At 38.5% G+C, this 17,476-nt stretch overlaps 2 protein-coding genes across 7 annotated transcripts; one reads left to right on the top strand and one right to left on the bottom strand.

Annotated features, from left to right (window-relative positions):
• Positions 1-3,156: 3,156 nt before the first annotated feature.
• On the top strand, positions 3,157-11,536 carry LOC111801992 (transcription factor TGA2.2). Of its 6 annotated transcripts, none has more exons than XM_087126871.1 (10): positions 3,157-3,550; positions 3,986-4,234; positions 5,790-5,883; positions 5,967-6,041; positions 6,124-6,183; positions 9,041-9,118; positions 9,209-9,260; positions 9,558-9,829; positions 10,281-10,529; positions 10,666-11,370. In XM_087126871.1, exons 3-10 carry the CDS (start codon positions 5,818-5,820, stop codon positions 10,846-10,848), a joined length of 1,035 nt encoding a protein of 344 aa, XP_086982997.1. In that variant the 5' UTR covers positions 3,157-3,550; positions 3,986-4,234; positions 5,790-5,817; the 3' UTR covers positions 10,849-11,370. The 6 variants fall into 6 exon arrangements, with proteins under 6 accessions (XP_086982997.1, XP_086982995.1, XP_086982993.1 ...); XM_087126869.1 differs by having other exon boundaries at positions 3,158-3,626; positions 3,986-4,254; XM_087126867.1 differs by having other exon boundaries at positions 3,158-3,550; positions 3,986-4,254.
• A 438-nt stretch (positions 11,537-11,974) lies between these two features.
• LOC111801321 (Cyclophilin-like peptidyl-prolyl cis-trans isomerase family protein) lies at positions 11,975-17,382 on the bottom strand. The gene is made up of 7 exons (XM_023685271.2): positions 17,144-17,382; positions 16,500-16,523; positions 15,685-15,772; positions 15,032-15,124; positions 14,215-14,247; positions 13,401-13,457; positions 11,975-12,319 (listed from the first exon to the last, which is right to left on the bottom strand). The coding sequence occupies exons 1-7, from the start codon at positions 17,311-17,313 to the stop codon at positions 12,209-12,211; spliced, it is 576 nt and encodes a 191-aa protein (XP_023541039.1). The 5' UTR covers positions 17,314-17,382; the 3' UTR covers positions 11,975-12,208.
• Positions 17,383-17,476: the final 94 nt, after the last annotated feature.

Here is a 17,476-nt window from a genome sequence, read left to right on the forward strand (position 1 = left end):
TATAATTATTGTATCATATAGACATTTTAACCTTTCAATGTTTCTCGTGGAGACTGAAAAAATTAATGAATAATTTGTGAGGTTAGATACTCGAACCTTTGGCTCGATGATATATGTTCTACGCCAATTAAACGATGCTCGTTCGGGAGAAAAAAAAAACGTTAAATAAAAAAAGTTTATGCCTAATTTTAATTTTTTATAAGAAAGTGATAGAACAGAAGCGACAAGACACCTTTTGAAACATTTGAAACATTTGAAACATAATCAATCAGTTAGGCAGCTAAGGTTATGAGACATATCTAAAGTTGGAAAGATTTTTGGTATATGTATGCACAATCTATCCAAATCAATGTCACAATCAACCATTTCCAAATGCATGTACTTAAAAATTACTCTAATTTACAAATTTATTTTCTAAAATTTTGAATTTTATGTTAATTTGGTCTCTAAATGTAACGGCCTAGACCAACTGCTATTGTCGTTTTTGGGCTTTCTATTTTGAGTTTTCGTTTAAAACTTTTAAGGGTATTTCATTCTCCTCCCCGAAGATTCTCACAATCTACCCCCCTTTAGGGCCAACGTCCTTTCTCCAATCGAATCGATGTGGGACCCCTACAAAATCCACCCCCTTCAGGGCCAACGTCCTTACTGGCACATCGCCTCGTGTTTATCCTCGGGGTCCAGCGTCCTCGCTGGCACTCGTTCTTTCATTCAATCGATGTGGGACCCTACAAAATCCACTCCCTTCGGACCCAGCATCCTCACTGGCACACTGCCTCGTGTCTACCCTCGGGGCCCAGCATCCTCGCTGGCACTTGTTCCTTTCTCCAATCGATGTGGGACCCCTACAAAATCCACTCCCTTCGGAGCCGGCGTCCTTGCTAGCACACCGCCTCGTGTCTATCCCCTTCGGGGAAGAGCCTCCTCCTGTCTACCCCCTTCGGAGAACAGCCTCCTCGCTGGCACATAGTCTGGTGTCTGGCTCTGATCCCATTTGTAACAGTTCAAGCTCACGGCTACCAAATACTATCCTCTTTGGGCTTTCCCTTTCAGGTTTTCCCTCGAGGTTTTTAAAACGCGTTTGTTAGGGAGAGGTTTCTACACCCTTATAAAGGGTGTTTCGTTCTCCACACCAACTGATGTGGGATCTCACACTAAACTTTTAAGATTGCTAATTTAGTCTCTAAATTATTTTTTGAAATGCACAGATTTCGTCGACTCATAATTAATATTCTAAGGTTTCATTAGACATAAAATTCAAATTTATATCTATCATATCTGTTAATTTTTAAGAATTTTGAATGTGTCAAAGAAACTATTAAATACAAAATTAAAAGTTTAGAGACTTATTAGATATTTTTAAAAGTTCATAAATCAAATAGATACATATATCAAAGTTCAATGACTAAACTTATATCTAAACTCGTTTATATATCTTTGAAACTCAACAAACAGACAAACACACGTAATTAATTTGCATTCTTTTATTTCTCTCGATCCTATTATGTAAGCTAGGTAAAACGGAAAATGAATCTTATTATCCGTACATCAAGATTGTAAACCTAAAGTTTGTTTCTATGCAACTAAATCCATGTTCGATCTAAGTGAAACAACAAGAAAAATGTGTGATAGAGGAACGAAACATTCTTTATAAGGATGTGGAAACCTCTCCTACACATTTTAAAATCGTGAGTTGACGGCGATACGTAACGGGCTAAAGAGAACAATATCTGCTGGAGTGGGCTTGGACCATTACGAATTACGAATCTCACATAAATAATTTTTTTTTTTTAATAAGATATGAGTTTGTTAGTTGAACACGACTCTCCACGAGTGTATGATATTGTCCACTTTGAGCATAAGCTCTCATGAGTTTGCTTTAAGCTTCCGCAAAAGGCCTCATACCAATGGAGAGAGTATTATTTGATTATAAACCCGATCATTCTCTAAATTAGCCGACTTCTATCCGACAAAGTTTATTATTTTATATAATTTTAACCAAATTTATGTTGGAGTTCTAAAATCTTATTTTATTTTATTTTAGCATATATTAAAATATTCTAATATATATATATATATAAATATATAAAATTAATTAATTAATTCTCCATTTTTTTTATATGATCTTTATTAAAAATAGTAAAAAAGATATATTTAAAAATTAATATATTTTATTTAGAAAGTAACATAATTTCTAAAAATTTAAATTTTAATATTACAACATAATTCTTAATAATTAAAAAATATTTAAAAATCTAAATATTATAATATTATAATAAGAGTTTCAAAATTAATTGATGTATTCATTTTTAATATGGCCAATAAGTAGAAATGTATGTGGACGAAAACGGGGATGAAAAATATAATTTGTGAGAGAAGAACGAAGAATTATATATAAAGGTGTGGAAACTTCACGTTTTAAAAATTTTGAGGGGAAGCTTGAAAGGGAAAACCCAAAGAGGACAATATATGCAAGCGGTGGGCTTGGGGTGTTACAAATGGTATTAGAGCCATACACAGAGCGATGTGCCAGGAAGAAGGCTGATCTCCAAAAGGGGTGGATTGAGGGTCTCACAACGTTTGGCTCCGAAATGGGCGGATTGTGATATCCCACCTCGGTTGGAGAGGAGAACAAAACACTTTTTTGTAAGGGCGTGGAAACCTCCTCCTATAGACGCGTTTTAAAAACCTTTAGAGGAAGGTCAAAGAGGACAATATCTACTAGCGGTGGACTTTAGTTGTAACATAATTTCATCCCTGGCCCCGTTTATCTAACTAAGAAAAACATTCCCCCTCTCTATTCCCCACCCTATTCGGGATGTACCTCCGTGGGTCTCAACCCCATAAATAAAATGAATCTCTTTTACTCGAGCATCACAAGTTATCACTTTAACACGGTCTCTACTAAAAATTTGAGACGTTTAAAGCCCATAGTTTCAACAAATCCATGGATCATTACTCAACTCTATTGCCATATTCAACAAATTACCCACAAAAACAGAATTTGGGAGTTTTCTAGAGTTGCCACAAGATCAGTCAACCAAACTGTAAAGCGATTGACAATGGTGTATGCATTTTCAAATTCAAATTCAAATTCAATCCCAATCCCTAAATTTAGATCACTAACAAAGAATTGCCCCCAAAATCATCCATGTCAAACCCACCGACCTAACAAGCTAAAGGTAAGTAACAATTGGCCAATGGAAAGTTGAAGATTTCCACGCAAAAACAACGCCCAAACGTCCCTCTCTACCATCATCTTTCGCACACTCTAAACCAGTAATACACGAGCGCCACCTCACAGCCCCCACCATCTTCGTCATCAAACCTTCCACTGGGTTTACTTTCCTTCATCTCAGACTTTTAACACAACCCCAACCGATTATCTACTGCAATTCTTCCTGATTTTTGCTCAAATTCATGATCGGAGTAAGGGGGGCCTTCTAATTTCTCCAATTCCTCCATTTTCGCCATCTGGGTCGCGCTCGTTTGAGGTCAAATACATGCTGCCAAGTCCTGATATGCCTTTTTGGGTGATTTTGACATCTGGGTATTGTTGATTTGTACGGTGTTTTGTGGGGTTTTTATGGTTTTGACTCTTGTAGAGAGTTTTCTGCATCATTTGGGTAAATTTGATTTCTGGGTTTATGGTAAATCAAGTATATACTCTGTTCATCAGTTTGATTGATTCTTTAGTTGATTATGATATTTACTGAATTTGACCTCTTTGGTTTATGAGTTCCATGACCCAAAAGGTTGTGGTTGATATCCCGATGATCCTGTAGCTAGGTGGTTTTTACTTATTCCTTGATATCCTGTTGGCTTCCTGTTCATGGCTGATATACTTGATTCTATCTTCTCTTCAAGGCTTCTTGTATCTTGTCCTGGCCTCATCGGTTTCTATGCATATCTCTGAATCTCCTGCGAGTATTAGCTAGGCTTTTGGGTTGTTTTGATTTTGGTGTCTTGGGTGTGACTGTTGTAGGGGGAATAAACCAGGCGAATTGAGGAAGAAATGAGAAGAAAGTGGCGTGTGGGATGCCGGGTGGGCAGCTCTCGGTTTTTGAGCATGTTGGGAGATTAGGCGGTAGTTTCAAGACTCGAAAGCTTGACGAAAACGCAAATCAAGCCCTAACTGTTTCTTTGAGTAAAGGGCTTTTCCCTTACTAGAGCTTAACTGATTAGAGCAAAGGACTGAAAATCCTTGAATAAGCGGTTCGAATCCGCTTCAGAGGTATCCATTTGTGACCAACTGTAAGTTCCTACCTTTATATTTGCTCATTGTTGCATCAAGGCATGTTAAGTTGTAACTCTTAGGCTACTTGTCGTGTTGTTCGTGTAATACTAAGAACACGAAAATCGATATCTGAGGTGGTTTTGCTTGCTGATTTGCTGCATTCAAATATAATGATAGTTGCTAAGTTCATTTGGAACATGGATCAAGCTTTTAGATGTAATGATGAGTTATCATTGCTTTGGAGTTGGGGAGTTCTTATGGTTCTTTGGTTTATCACTAGCCAAGAGCTTCTTCCTTGGCCATCATTGGTCATTGCTTCTTCTTTCAGCTTAGTTGTTGATTTTTCCCAATTGTGTCTTTAACGCCTATCTTGCTCTTTCTTGTATCTAATGGTTCTAAGGTTGGAAGTTACTAAATTTTCGTCTTTCTTAGTCTTCATTTGGAACGGCCCAAGCCCACCGCTAGTAGATATAGTCCTCTTTGGGTTTGCCCTTCTGGGGTTGCCCTCAAGGTTTTTAAAACGCGTATGCTAGGGAGAGATTGCCACACCCTTATAAAGAATGTTTCGTTCTCCTCCCCAACTGATGTGGGATCTCACAATCCACCCCCTTTGGGGCCCAGCATCCTCGCTGGCACTCGTTCCCTTCTTCAATTGATGTGGGACTCCCTAATCCACTCCCCTTCGGGGCCTAGTGCCATTGTTGGCACACCGTTTTGTGTCTACCCCCCTTCGGGGCTTAGCCTCCTCGTTGGCGCATCGCCCGGTGTTTGGCTCTGATACCATTTGTAACGGCCCAAACCCACTGCTAGCAGATATTGTCCTCTTTGGCTTGCCTTCAAGGTTTTTAAAACATGTTTGCTAGGGAGAGGTTTCCACACCCTTATAAAGAATGTTTCGTTCTCCTCCGCAACCGATGTGAAATCCCACATCCACTCCCCTTCGGGGCTCAGCGTCCTCGCTGTCACTCGTTCCCTTCTTCAATTGATGTGAGACCCCCCAATCCACCCCCCTTAGGGGCTCAGCGTCCTTGCTGGCACACCGTCTTGTGTCTACCCCCCTTCAGGGCTTAGCCTTCTCGTTGACGCATCGCCTGGTGTTTGGCTCTGATACCATTTGTAACGGCCCAAGCCCACCGCTAGCAGATATAGTCCTCTTCGAGCTTCCCCTCAATGTTTTTAAAACACGTTTGCTAGGGAGAGGTTTCCACACTCTTATAAAGAACGTTTTGTTCTCCTCCCCAACCGATGTGGGATCTCACAATCCAGTGCCAGCGAGGACGCTGGGCCCTGGAAGGGGGTGGATTGTGAGATCCCACATCTATTGGGAGAGGAGAACGAAACGTTCTTTATAAGAGTGTGAAAGCCTCTCCCTAGCATACGTGTTTTAAAAACCTTGAGGGGAAGCCCGAAAAGAAAAGCCCAAAGAGGACAATATCTGCTAGCAGTGTGCTTGAGTCGTTTCATTTAGAATCCAGTACTATGTAGTCCTTTTCAGTCATTCTCCCACAGCATTTCCCATGCAGTGATGCCTTTGGTTTCCATATCATTGCAGTATTACAAAGAACCTCGAAGTATATGCCATGGCTGATGGCAGTCCAGGGACCGACATCTCTACAGACGTCGACACAGATGACAAAAACCAGAGGGTAATATGTCTTTCCTATTCTAACAATGAGCTATCTTCTACTTTTTCATCTACATGATTCATATATATATATTTCTATTACAGCTTGATATGGTTCTGCTTAATGCTGCTGTGGCTTCTGATTCAAGTGATAGAACAAAAGACAAGTCTGATCAGAAGGTTGTGCTCCTATATTAGTTATGTAATTGATATCAGAGATTCATATTCTTGGCTGTGACAAAAATGGCTTATTATCTTTCAGACTCTACGTAGGCTTGCGCAGAATCGTGAAGCTGCCCGAAAAAGTCGACTGCGGAAAAAGGTATGGCTCTGTATTTGTCCTTCTATTTCTACTACGATCATGGTGTCGTTTCCATTGCTATTATTTTGTTAAGTAATTGAAGTAGTAGAAAGGCAACTTATTGAAAAACGTTCGTTCTCACGGGTGCGTACTTGTAATTGTATCGGATAGATTCTTGAACTTTCATAAACGAATCAATTTAGACCATCCATTTCAAATGTAGGGACGACCTTTAATTAGAAGGTTTGAGTTTTTTTTAGAAGCTTACATGTGTAAGAATTGGAGACGGAATGATTTTTAAACTAAGGGTCTAAATTGATTCGTGTATGAATGTTCGAGAGTTTAATTATATTATTATAAGTTTGCACGCGTGTGAACTAATGTTTTTCATTCATGATCTAATAAGGGATGTAAATTGATGTTTTTATAAAAGTTCAAGATTTAAATTGATATAATTATTAGCTCAAAGTTTTATTTGCTACAACCTCGAGTCGTTGTGACTCATGGAAAGGCCCTAGGGTAATGCTCACAAGTCTGGAGAGCTCTTTTTTCCTCTTTTTTTCCTCTAAATGGTGACTGTACTCCATATATATCTACCTACTGAGCTCTAATTAGTGGATTCTCCCTAATGGTGTCGGGTGTCGGGTGTCGCAATTGTACTCTTGCGACAGTGGGACAACGATTGTGCGGCACTTGTTCTAACCCAGCAAACAAGTTAGCTAATTCGGACTTCCCGGACAACGTTGGTGTATGCTCAAGCCTCAAGTCATGTTTGCGAGAAAATACATTTGAGCGAGGAAATACATTTGAAAACAATTTGAAAGAAATTGAAGAAAGCAACGTTATATGGCTATAATAGCTTAAATACCCTATAACTTAGGGTAGGAGGAATAGACAACTAGTCATATCCCCTATAGTACATTTTGGGGCATTTTAGCCATGATGGGTGTAGACATGATTCTGGTGAACGGTAATAGTAAAGACCTATCTAAGATCAAAGCATGTAAAAGGGGTTTGGAACTGGCATGCGGCCATGGACAACATGCCCTGGACAAGTATGACCGGGACATCTGACATGCAGCCATAGATAACAGGCCTTGGACAAGCATGATTGTGACACCGGGCAACATCTACTTGTTCCTAAGATCAGTAAACTACCTGCCATTATGCCTTTCTAGGCTGGAACAACAAACTACCTGCTCATGTACCCTCATTGGGTTAGAACAGTAGAATTACATGTCTTAGGAACAGTAACTACCTGTTACTTTGCTTTTTCAGGCTAGAACAGTAAAACTACCTGTTACTACGCCCTTCAGGCTAGAACAGTAAATAGGTCATGGCTCTCCCCATTAGGCACCACCGATGGTACTTCAGTAGTATTATACCCTCTATGACTCCTAAAATCTTGTATGGGTAACAACTAAGCTATGTGTAACAAGTAGACCCTTACCGCTGTTGGTTAGTTCACGAATAGTGGTTGCACCCTATTTGTCCCTACAAGGTACTTGGTTAACCTAAGGAGGCTATGGAACTCATGACTAGGTACTAGGACCAAAATTCGCGAAACAGTAACTCATAGTCTATGGAAACCATAACTAGCACTCTATGGCACATAGCGGTAGTCTAACTCATAATTGGGCAATAACGGGCTATCCGAATCCTAAATCATGCATAATAAACGTGTAAAGGCATACAACATGCTCGTCATGCTCATTAAGTGTTAATGATCCAACCTCAGCATACTGAAAAGCATAGAAGCCTAATGATCTATCAGAGTTCACAATCATGCATACTACTGCAAACATAGAAGCCTAATGTTGTTGTATGCCTAATGATCTATCGGAGTTCACAACCTCAGCATACTGGAAAGTACAAAATACCGAAATCTTCTCTCGGAATCAATAGGACATGGACTTCTGACATCAGAATGGGCGTCAAAAGGAGCTCGAGCTCGTTTATTGGTCCTAGGATACATACTCGAACAATGAAACTTAACAAACTGGCTGGACAGACAAATTATTAAACTAAGGATGTTAACTCTTTAACACTAAAATAGATGGAGGACCCAAACAACAATGTTCTTCAAAGGGAGAGGACACTCGAGAGCACGTATAGACATGTGTGGTTCATAGATGTAGAGACCTCGAGATTCGCGCCATCTTCCATTAGTCCTCTTTATCGTACGATCTTTGTATGTGCAATAATCGAGAAAGAATGAGATGCAGCCATTATTCAACCATTTCGTGCAATCACGTTTGATATGTCTAGGCTTATGACAATACATTTCTCGAATTTGATGCATGGTGATATGAACCAAGGCATCTCAATCATACAATATGAACTTGAAGGAAGTCGTGAAGAATGTTGTTCAAATTACCACAAGATAAAAATAAAGTCAAGTTCTGTTAAAGTTGAACTCAAGTTGCAATCAATTTCACGTTAAGAAGAATCAAGTCTCATTTATGCAACAGGGCTTCAAGCTGCTTCACTTATTCTTAGATGGTTACAAATTTACGATGGATGATTCAAATCTAGATTTATGGTATTTCATTAATGTATTTTTAGGTTACAGTTACATAGTAGCTAATTATGGTCATAAAGTATGAACGTTACAAACTCTTGAAATGTCTCATGGAAGGTCAAAGGTTTCATTTTGAGACTATATAAAGTCATGTATGTTATCTTTGTGTCGATGTTTCTTTATTTTATGTATCTCTAGACCTTGTGACGCTTCATCATTTGCCTCCGTGCTTAGCGTTTCTTCCCGAGCATGTCAAACTAATATGAGTAATTAACATTACTTGGTTAGTTCGAAATAACAAATGTAATGAGTGCGTCGCTAAATCCAACTTTTTTCCCGATCTTATGTTATCTGTAGGCATATGTCCAACAGCTCGAGAGTAGTCGTTTAAAGTTGACCCAACTCGAGCAGGAGCTTCAACGAGCACGGCAGCAGGTTGCCTGCACTTCCTTCTCATGATTTTTTTTCTTACCTCCTAAGTTTGAATCTCTTTAAAATGCCTATAAATTGTGTCCCTCTGTTTAGGGAATCTTCATATCAAGCTCTGGAGATCAGGCTCATTCTATGGCTGGAAATGGTACTTTAACTATCTCGAATCACGATATTTACTTTCACGAGACGACCTGAAATTTGTGATTCGATTATGTTTGTCTGTGAGAAACATTGTAATCTGACATGATTATTAACCCGACGCTGTTTCGCCTTCCGTTGTTGGGAGCTCAATAAGCTCCGTTTATTTCGAAACTGTTTCTCTTCTCGAACAAAATGCGCTTGAATTATATAAACTTAACCAACTTTGTGATAGTAAATGTATTTTCTTTTAGCTATCTTTTCAGTTTGAAGTTGCATAGCATCAGCTACTTCACATTTGCAGGAGCCATGGCGTTCGATGTGGAATACGCCCGTTGGTTGGAAGACCAAAACAAGCAGATCAATGAACTGAGAGCAGCCGTAAACTCTCATGCAAGCGATACCGAACTTCGAATGGTTGTCGATGGCATCTTGCTTCACTACGACGAGTTTTTTCAGTTAAAAGGCGTCGCTGCAAAGGCTGATGTTTTTCACTTGTTGTCTGGCATGTGGAAAACACCAGCTGAAAGATGTTTTTTGTGGCTTGGTGGTTTCCGTTCATCAGAGCTCCTAAAGGTCTGCTCATTTTGATGCTCTCACAATATTTATAGAACAACAAATATGTAGACTAAGGATATGATATAAACTTTTGGAAGGCCAGCCGTTATGGCCAATTAAGCAAACCACGAGCAATTCGTCTGGGTAGATGTGTGGGACAGAGGGCTCGTGGTACTAGCTGCCCTTGCCCTTTCTCCTCCGCTTTGGGAACCACGAGCAATTGGTCTGAAAGATGTGTGGGATTGAGGACTCGTGGTACTAGCTGCCCTTGCCCTTCCTCCTCCTCTATGGGAACCACGAGCGATTCGTCTGAATGGATGTGTGGGACAGAGGGCTCGTGGTACTAGCTGCCCTTGCCCTTCGTCCTCCGCTTTGGGAACGTTTTTTTGTTTCTAAGCATTATTGATGTAAACTGATGTTTTGATGTAAAGCTGTGAGTTTTACTAAAAAATGATTGGTTTTGTTGCAGCTTCTTGTAAATCAATTAGAGCCGCTCACAGAACAGCAATTGTTGGGCATATCAAACTTGCAGCAGTCTTCACAACAAACTGAAGATGCATTGTCACAAGGCATGGAAGCGTTGCAGCAATCATTGGCTGAGACATTGTCCAGTGGATCTCTTGGCTCTTCGAATGCGTCTGGCAATGTGGCTAACTACATGGGCCAAATGGCCACGGCCATGGGGAAACTTGGGACTCTTGAGGGGTTTATTCACCAGGTATGCTTAACTTTCTTTTGAACTTTTATCCCACACTCATTCTGCATTCGGTTTGTTAGTTGGGGAGGAGAACGAAACATTTTTTATAAGGGTGTGGAAACTTCTCTCTAGCAGACGTGTTTTAAAAAACCTTCAGGGGAAGCCCAAAAGGAAAAGTCCAAAGAAGACAATATTTGCTAGCAGTAGGCTTGAGTTGTTACAAATGGTATCAGAGCCAGACACCGGGCAAAGTGCCAGCGAGGAGATTGAGCCCCAAAGAGGAGTGGACACGAGGCGGTGTGCCAGCAAGGACGTTGGGCCTCGAAGGAGGGTGGATTGAGGGGTCTCACATCGATTGGAGAAGAGAACGAGTGTCAGTGAGGACGCTGGGCCCTGAAGGGAGGAAGGGGATTGTGAGATCCCACGTCGATTGGGGAGGAGAACGAAGCATTCTTTATAAGGGTGTGGAAACCTCTTTCTATCATATGCGTTTTAAAAACCTTGAGGGGAGCCCAAAAGGAAAAGCCTAAAGAAGACAATATCTACTAGCAGTGGGCCTGAGCACGAGCCGTTACTTCTATCTTCCCTAGATACTTTTTCTAACTAGGGTCTTTGCATAATGATATCAGGCTGACAATCTACGACAACAAACACTGCAACAAATGCACCGAATATTGACAACTCGTCAATCAGCTCGTGCTCTTCTTGCAATCCATGATTACTTCTCTAGACTACGAGCCCTTAGTTCCCTGTGGCTTGCTCGTCCAAAAGAGTGAATGACGTTTTGACGTCTCCCCAAGTATATCGACAAAAGCTATTAGAAAAACAATTTAACAATGCCATAGTTTCCATTTTTCATTTGTGTGCCTGATTATATGGTATCTGTCTTGTGATAATTTAGAGATGCTACTTGCAACAATCTGTATGTATCATTGTATCTGTATGTTATTCAATGCGAGTATCTTTTTTGATAGAAAACAATTCTATTATTCCAAAAGAGTATATAAAAGATAGGATGCTTAGAATGAGGATTGTTTTCTATCAACAAGCTTCTATGGCTCTTGCATACCTGTTTTTCGAAACACGTTTCGATCTAATATAATTGCAAATTATGTCCTCCATAGAACGAGGATAACCAAAATGAATAGCCTAAGACAAACACGACATTGCTAAGTGTTACAACCTTACTTTGAACTCACAAATTGATTTTGCAATTCTTAACTCGCAATTAAAGAAAATCAAGCAACAAAATCTATCTCACAACATCCAACCCCATTTCTTGAAAAAAGATTTTTAAAAATGGAATTAGAGAAAAAGCTTTGAAAACCGTTAAAAAAACATTTGTTACAAGCTAGCAAGCAAAAAGAGACGACAACACTCATAGCATACAACTTAAGTAGGAAGGAATAGTGGCAAGGAGTACGCCTACCTAATACAAAGAAAACAAACAACTATGCTAAAGAAAAGACAAAATGAAAGCACGGTAAAATAAAACGGGTTAAAACTGACATGCATCCACGGACAACACGTCCGAGATGCTATCGAGGACCTAAGGTAGATTGTATTGAAGAGATTCACATCCTTAAAAATCATGGTCTGCTTTCCATTTCAGCAGAAACTGGCAGGGAAGTTAAACTCTATAATGGCAATTAGAGAAGTATATATTTTGGGCAACAGAGTAGAAGTGTGTAACTCAAGTTTTACATTTCACCACATTCAGCGATAACGCAAGCCAGCTTTGGTCGGTTGTTAGGGCCAGTGGCTACATTTTCAATCTTCCTGACAACCAGAAGGCCATCACCCAGCACCCTCTGCAAAAACACCACAAAGATGATAAGACAACAACCCTAGGGGCAGAAAATAAAAAACGACAAAATTCGAGAATTCCTGCCTAGACTACAAAATGAAGCTAGGAAAGTAGTCATCTCGTCTTATAAACAGCTCGAATAAGTAACATAACATATATGCAGGGACGAGAACAACTACGAAGGCAGGGAACACAAGTATATCATGTTGAACACAACTTTTTGTGGAAAACACTCGCACTTTTTATTAACACCAATCGAGAAGAGATTACAAGACATTTGTTACTGTTGCACTCTGTGCTTTGTATTTTTTGGGATGAAGAGCTACGTAGAGTGGAGGGGTATTTATAGTATAGGCTACGCATCTATTCCTCGGATATCTAAATTTTTCTCCTAAAATACCTAAATCATTTTCCTAAAATAAAAATACAATGGGCTCATGATGATATTTTAAACATAAACATGGAAGCAAGCAAAAAATATGCTGCACAATTTCAATTATCATTAGTCAACTGATTAATTAAAACCAGGCAAGCGTTCACATTGAGTTTCTTCGGGCCATTTTTAATCTAGCACTCGGAATTTACACTTCTGATGGTATAGAAACGTTACAAGTTAAAATCCAAGGAATCATTAGATTTACAGATTCCCACGAAAGGAATCAACGGAATTTTGGTGCATCAAAGTGAAATGAACACAGAAGCCTCAATTGGGATTTCTCCAAGCATAAATTAACATACATTAATTGGCTATCAATAAATGGTGGTGAAACGTGATCATAGTAAAATTCCCATAGTAGCCTTTCCGGCAAAACATGTACGTTAGATTGCAGAGGGATATTAGCAGTGGATGATTATGGTAATGCTAGAAACATTCTATTCTGGGGGGGTTGGGAACACATCTCGAGGTATGTTTAATTCAAAAATCACAATAATGAGATGTTTCCCTCCAATGAATCATTCCAAGGGATTGACCCAGGCAAGATTTAAGCTATGAGTCTCATCAACCAGATAATTTTACGTTTTCAAATATCATATATGTTACCACTACAATACGCAACAAAAAGGTTGAAGGACTAGAAGCATACCCCAAACACCACGTGCTTGTTGTCAAGCCAATCACATTTGGCACAAGTAAGGAAGAACTGCAGCAAAACGTGATTACTATGAGAATAAAATAATTTACCATTCCAAATGACGTAAAAGCTTCTTTAACAAAGACGCCCACCAGGACAAATTACATAGGCCGTCCTTCATACTATGCCATAACATATCAAAGATAGTTATTCACCATTTGTGACTGTTGAAATATAAATAATTGTTCCAACTTCTAAATCTATATTTTATCAGAATGGCCAGAGAGCATGTGTGGATGTTATCTGGTACTGATATAAAATTAGAAATTAGAAAGAATTAGGAAATATGTGGAAGACTAGAGATTCAATTCATCTCTCATCTAAATAACTCTGAACACATACACAAACGTCCAAAAGCATGAGAACATTGTAATCAAGATATTTTATTAATGAATGAAATGAGAAGTCATCAAAGGTGGATTACAAGAAAGAAATCCAATTGTTTAGTAGAGTTGAAAGACTACCATCCTTGAAAGGTTTTTAATTCTTTTTTTATGAGATAAAAATTTTGAGTTCTTTGGAAAATAAAACTTATTCCGGAAGAAAGGGGATTAGATTTCCATGCCAACCCAGGTACCAAGTGTTTCCAGGAACACCATCCAATTAGTATTAATAAGATTAAAAAATGTGGAATTGTACGTATAGGTCCTCATGCAGGGCATTGCAATTAGATGCTAAAATGGTATCCCGGAATAGAAAGATTAAATAACTCGAAGAGGTGTGTGTGCGTGTGTGTGAGAGAGAGAGAGCAACGTTATTGGAGTACCTGACATCCATTTGTCCCAGGCCCACTATTTGCCTGAAGAAGAAGCAGACATCATGGTAAGTAAGAATTATACAGTGGCAACACTACATAAAAAATAGTGAATAGTGGCCTTCTAAACATAATACTCTAAAACATAAGCAAACCTGTACTTGCATATCAATTAAACATGGTGGATAATTAATCTAATAGCATCAGACATTTTTCCACTAGTACAGTAGACCTTATTACAAAAGAACTCAATCTAAAAAAACACAGAGTTAAGTCAATAAACAAGTACAAAAACGGATGAAGAATAAACCTTCCGCCTCACCAACAATTCTCCATCTACAGACTTAATGTTAGGACTTTGGAGAGAATCTCCAAACATCCTGCCCTTAACATCAAAGCTATTAGGAATCAAATACCTTTAATATTATGATGGCAGAAGGTTTACATTTGCTGAAGATATTATCATCCGTGCATGAATTTATGAAATTCAAAATAATTTTACAGTGAATAGAGTTTTTTCTTCTGCTGTTTTTTTTTTTTTTTTTGGTAAGAAACCTAACTTTCATTGAAAAAAATGAAAAAAATAAAAAGGCATATAAAAGACAAGATCAATACCATAATACAAAAATACCTATTGACAGACAACCACAAGGAAACATGAAATCCAACAACCTACCAACCCAAATCTCTTCACCCGACCACTCGATCTCCCTAAAAATCTCATTATGACTCGCAAGCCAAATATTTACAGAGAATAAAATTAAGCAACATCGGTACAATTACACAACATATATAAAGCATTGAATCTCATTTCAATAGAAAAGCATACCATTGACAATAAACCTGGTCCAGTGTGCTTAGCAACAAAATTTTCATCCTCAAACTTATGTCCGTAAATGGAAACACATCCACTGCCATCACCCTGCAAAACAAAGAGATCGGAAAATGCTTATAGATGATGAGGTGAAAGTGAGTGAAGAAATACTCTACAAAGTGATGCAATCAGAGTAGAGGGAATTTTCTTTATTTTCATTAAAACAAAAAGAGACGACTAAGTTGATATGTTTAAACAACGACATAAAAAAATAAAAAAAAATAAAAACAGGAAGGAACCATGCTAACAATGAAAATAAGTTTTCAACCTAAATGAAATGACAGAAATGTAATCTCTGTCTGGGAATTAACCTTAATAATGAAAACTATAATGATCAATCATCATATACAGCAGAAGAGTTTGATTCAAAGTAAGATAAAGCAGGAGAAACATAGCTGTAAAATGGTAGATTTTGATCACTTTTCCTTGGAAGACAAGGAATCTAGAACTATGTTCCTATTCTCATTGTAGTTAACAGAAGGACGTGGAATACTAGATATAAAGATTTAGATGGTGCTTAGTGTTCTCATCAGCACATAATAATCAATACCTAATATACATATTAGTTAATACCTACATTGCCTAAACAGATCAACAGACTGGATTACCTTGACGAAGTCACCAGCTTGAATCATGAAATCCTTGATGACTCTATGGAATTGGCATCCCTTGTAACCAACAGGCAATCCGGCTTTCCTGTCAATTGAGACCAAATGTTGAAATAAGTTCACCAAACATGAAACAAGCTTGCATTGGAGACTTCCACCCTTAAGTTGACCACAAATTTTAATAATAAGTGAATATATTATAAGAGACGTTGGACTCGCAATAGTTCATGTGGAAACAAAAAAAAAGTGTAATTTTAATAGCTCTAGAGGGTAGATGATGGAGTTCAATGTAAAGCTAACCCCAAAGCCCCTTTCGACTCTCAACTCTAAACCTTGTGTACATAGAGGTTTCCCTAATATTTTAACTCAGAAGTTTAACCAGTTGCAAATCTTTTTTTTTTGTTTGGAAAAGAAATGGATCATAGCCTTCTTGCATGTTATCTACATTTACACGTGACAAGTTCGATTTGGGGAAAAGAACTCATAAATTTCCCAAATTTAAGAATGAAACTAGAATTTCTTAGTCTATAGATTCTTCAGAAATCTGTAGCTGAGATTTCACACTAAACAAAACCATTTTAAACTCTAGGCTGACGCAGATAGAACTAACAGAATTCTAAAATAGCTACAATCATTAGAAGGTGAGTAGAAAAGATCACGAGAAGTTCTACCACTAACATGATTTTTCCTATCAAGATTATACTAAAAAGACTATCCATTTCAAATGACTTCCTCACACTTAAACTATATAAAAACCCTATTTTAGGTCGAATAGAGAAATACTTGTAAAATTCTGGTTTTAGGGTTCTACTTGCCTGTATTCTCCGGTGCAGAACTGCCTGTCAGAAACCAAGTAATCGAAATTAGGAGACTGAAAGAGATGGGAAAAGTAACGCTAAATAAACAAACTGAATACACAGAAGAGAAAGCAATGTCTCGGGGAAGACATAAATAGTTACAAATACATTGTTACATATCAATAGAGGTAAGAGAAGGAAGTAGTTGAACTCCACGAGAGTTCAAGTTCAAGGTACTTATAATCTTCTTTCTGAGGTGTTTCCGTTCGTCAGGCCGTATTAGCAAACGTGGATTCAATTTAACAAAGAAATATGGCATTTCCACCCATCCTAAACTCTATGAATCTTTAGTTTGCTTCCCTTCTTCTTCTCTTTTTTGTGGGTTCTCGATTTGTATTCCCTTGCATTCTTCCATTTTTTTCTTGATGAAAATCTGTTTTTTCATTTTGAAACAAATCGATGGAGCTGTCCGTGGATTTTAATAGAGCAACGGAGCAGAGTAGACCTCCGGCTTCCTGCTAACGCAAACTTATACTCCATAACAAAGCTAAAACTTCAACAAAAAAACCTTTCGACTAGTAAATAATTCACATCGCTTCGCAGCAATCGAAGATCATTAAAGAATAAAAAGAAGAACAAGCAGAAGAAAGCAGTGTGGATACCGAAAATTCTCGGCGGTTTTTGGAGCAATATCGGCGAAGAGCTCCATCTTGATACGACCAGCGGGAATAGTGCCAATGGTGACGTCGAAGAAAACTATTGGATTCTTAGGGTTAGGAGGCCTGACATGCCACTCTACGCCTCCACCTGCGGCTGCTCCTACCGACGCCATAGTTGTCACTCTCAAAGCTCTCTGAACTTCAGATACTCAGTTTTGGTTCTGCACACTTCGTGGGTTTTAAACAATGAATTTGGGCTTTACTGTCAAATTTCCGTTTCCGGCGAAAAATTACCCGGCAAGTCAAATTCATTATTATTATTCTTTTTTTTTTTTC

The sequence above is a fragment of the Cucurbita pepo genome, chromosome 9 (genome assembly GCF_057944985.1).
Source record: "Cucurbita pepo subsp. pepo isolate OVF chromosome 9, ASM5794498v1, whole genome shotgun sequence".
NCBI classification, from domain to species: Eukaryota; Viridiplantae; Streptophyta; class Magnoliopsida; order Cucurbitales; family Cucurbitaceae; genus Cucurbita; species Cucurbita pepo.

Bases quoted from the DNA above. Each gene is read 5' to 3' on its own strand.
- LOC111801992 (XM_087126871.1), top strand. From the start codon at position 5,818: ATGGCTGATGGCAGTCCAGGGACCGACATCTCTACAGACGTCGACACA. The intron at 5,884-5,966 runs GTAATATGTCTT...TTTCTATTACAG, and splicing joins CAGATGACAAAAACCAGAGG to CTTGATATGGTTCTGCTTAA. The intron at 9,261-9,557 runs GTACTTTAACTA...TCACATTTGCAG, and splicing joins TCATTCTATGGCTGGAAATG to GAGCCATGGCGTTCGATGTG.
- LOC111801321 (XM_023685271.2), bottom strand. From the start codon at position 17,313: ATGGCGTCGGTAGGAGCAGCCGCAGGTGGAGGCGTAGAGTGGCATGTC. The intron at 15,773-16,499 runs GCAAGTAGAACC...CTCAATTGACAG, and splicing joins TTCTGCACCGGAGAATACAG to GAAAGCCGGATTGCCTGTTG. The intron at 12,320-13,400 runs GTATGCTTCTAG...GTGTTTTTGCAG, and splicing joins ACAAGCACGTGGTGTTTGGG to AGGGTGCTGGGTGATGGCCT.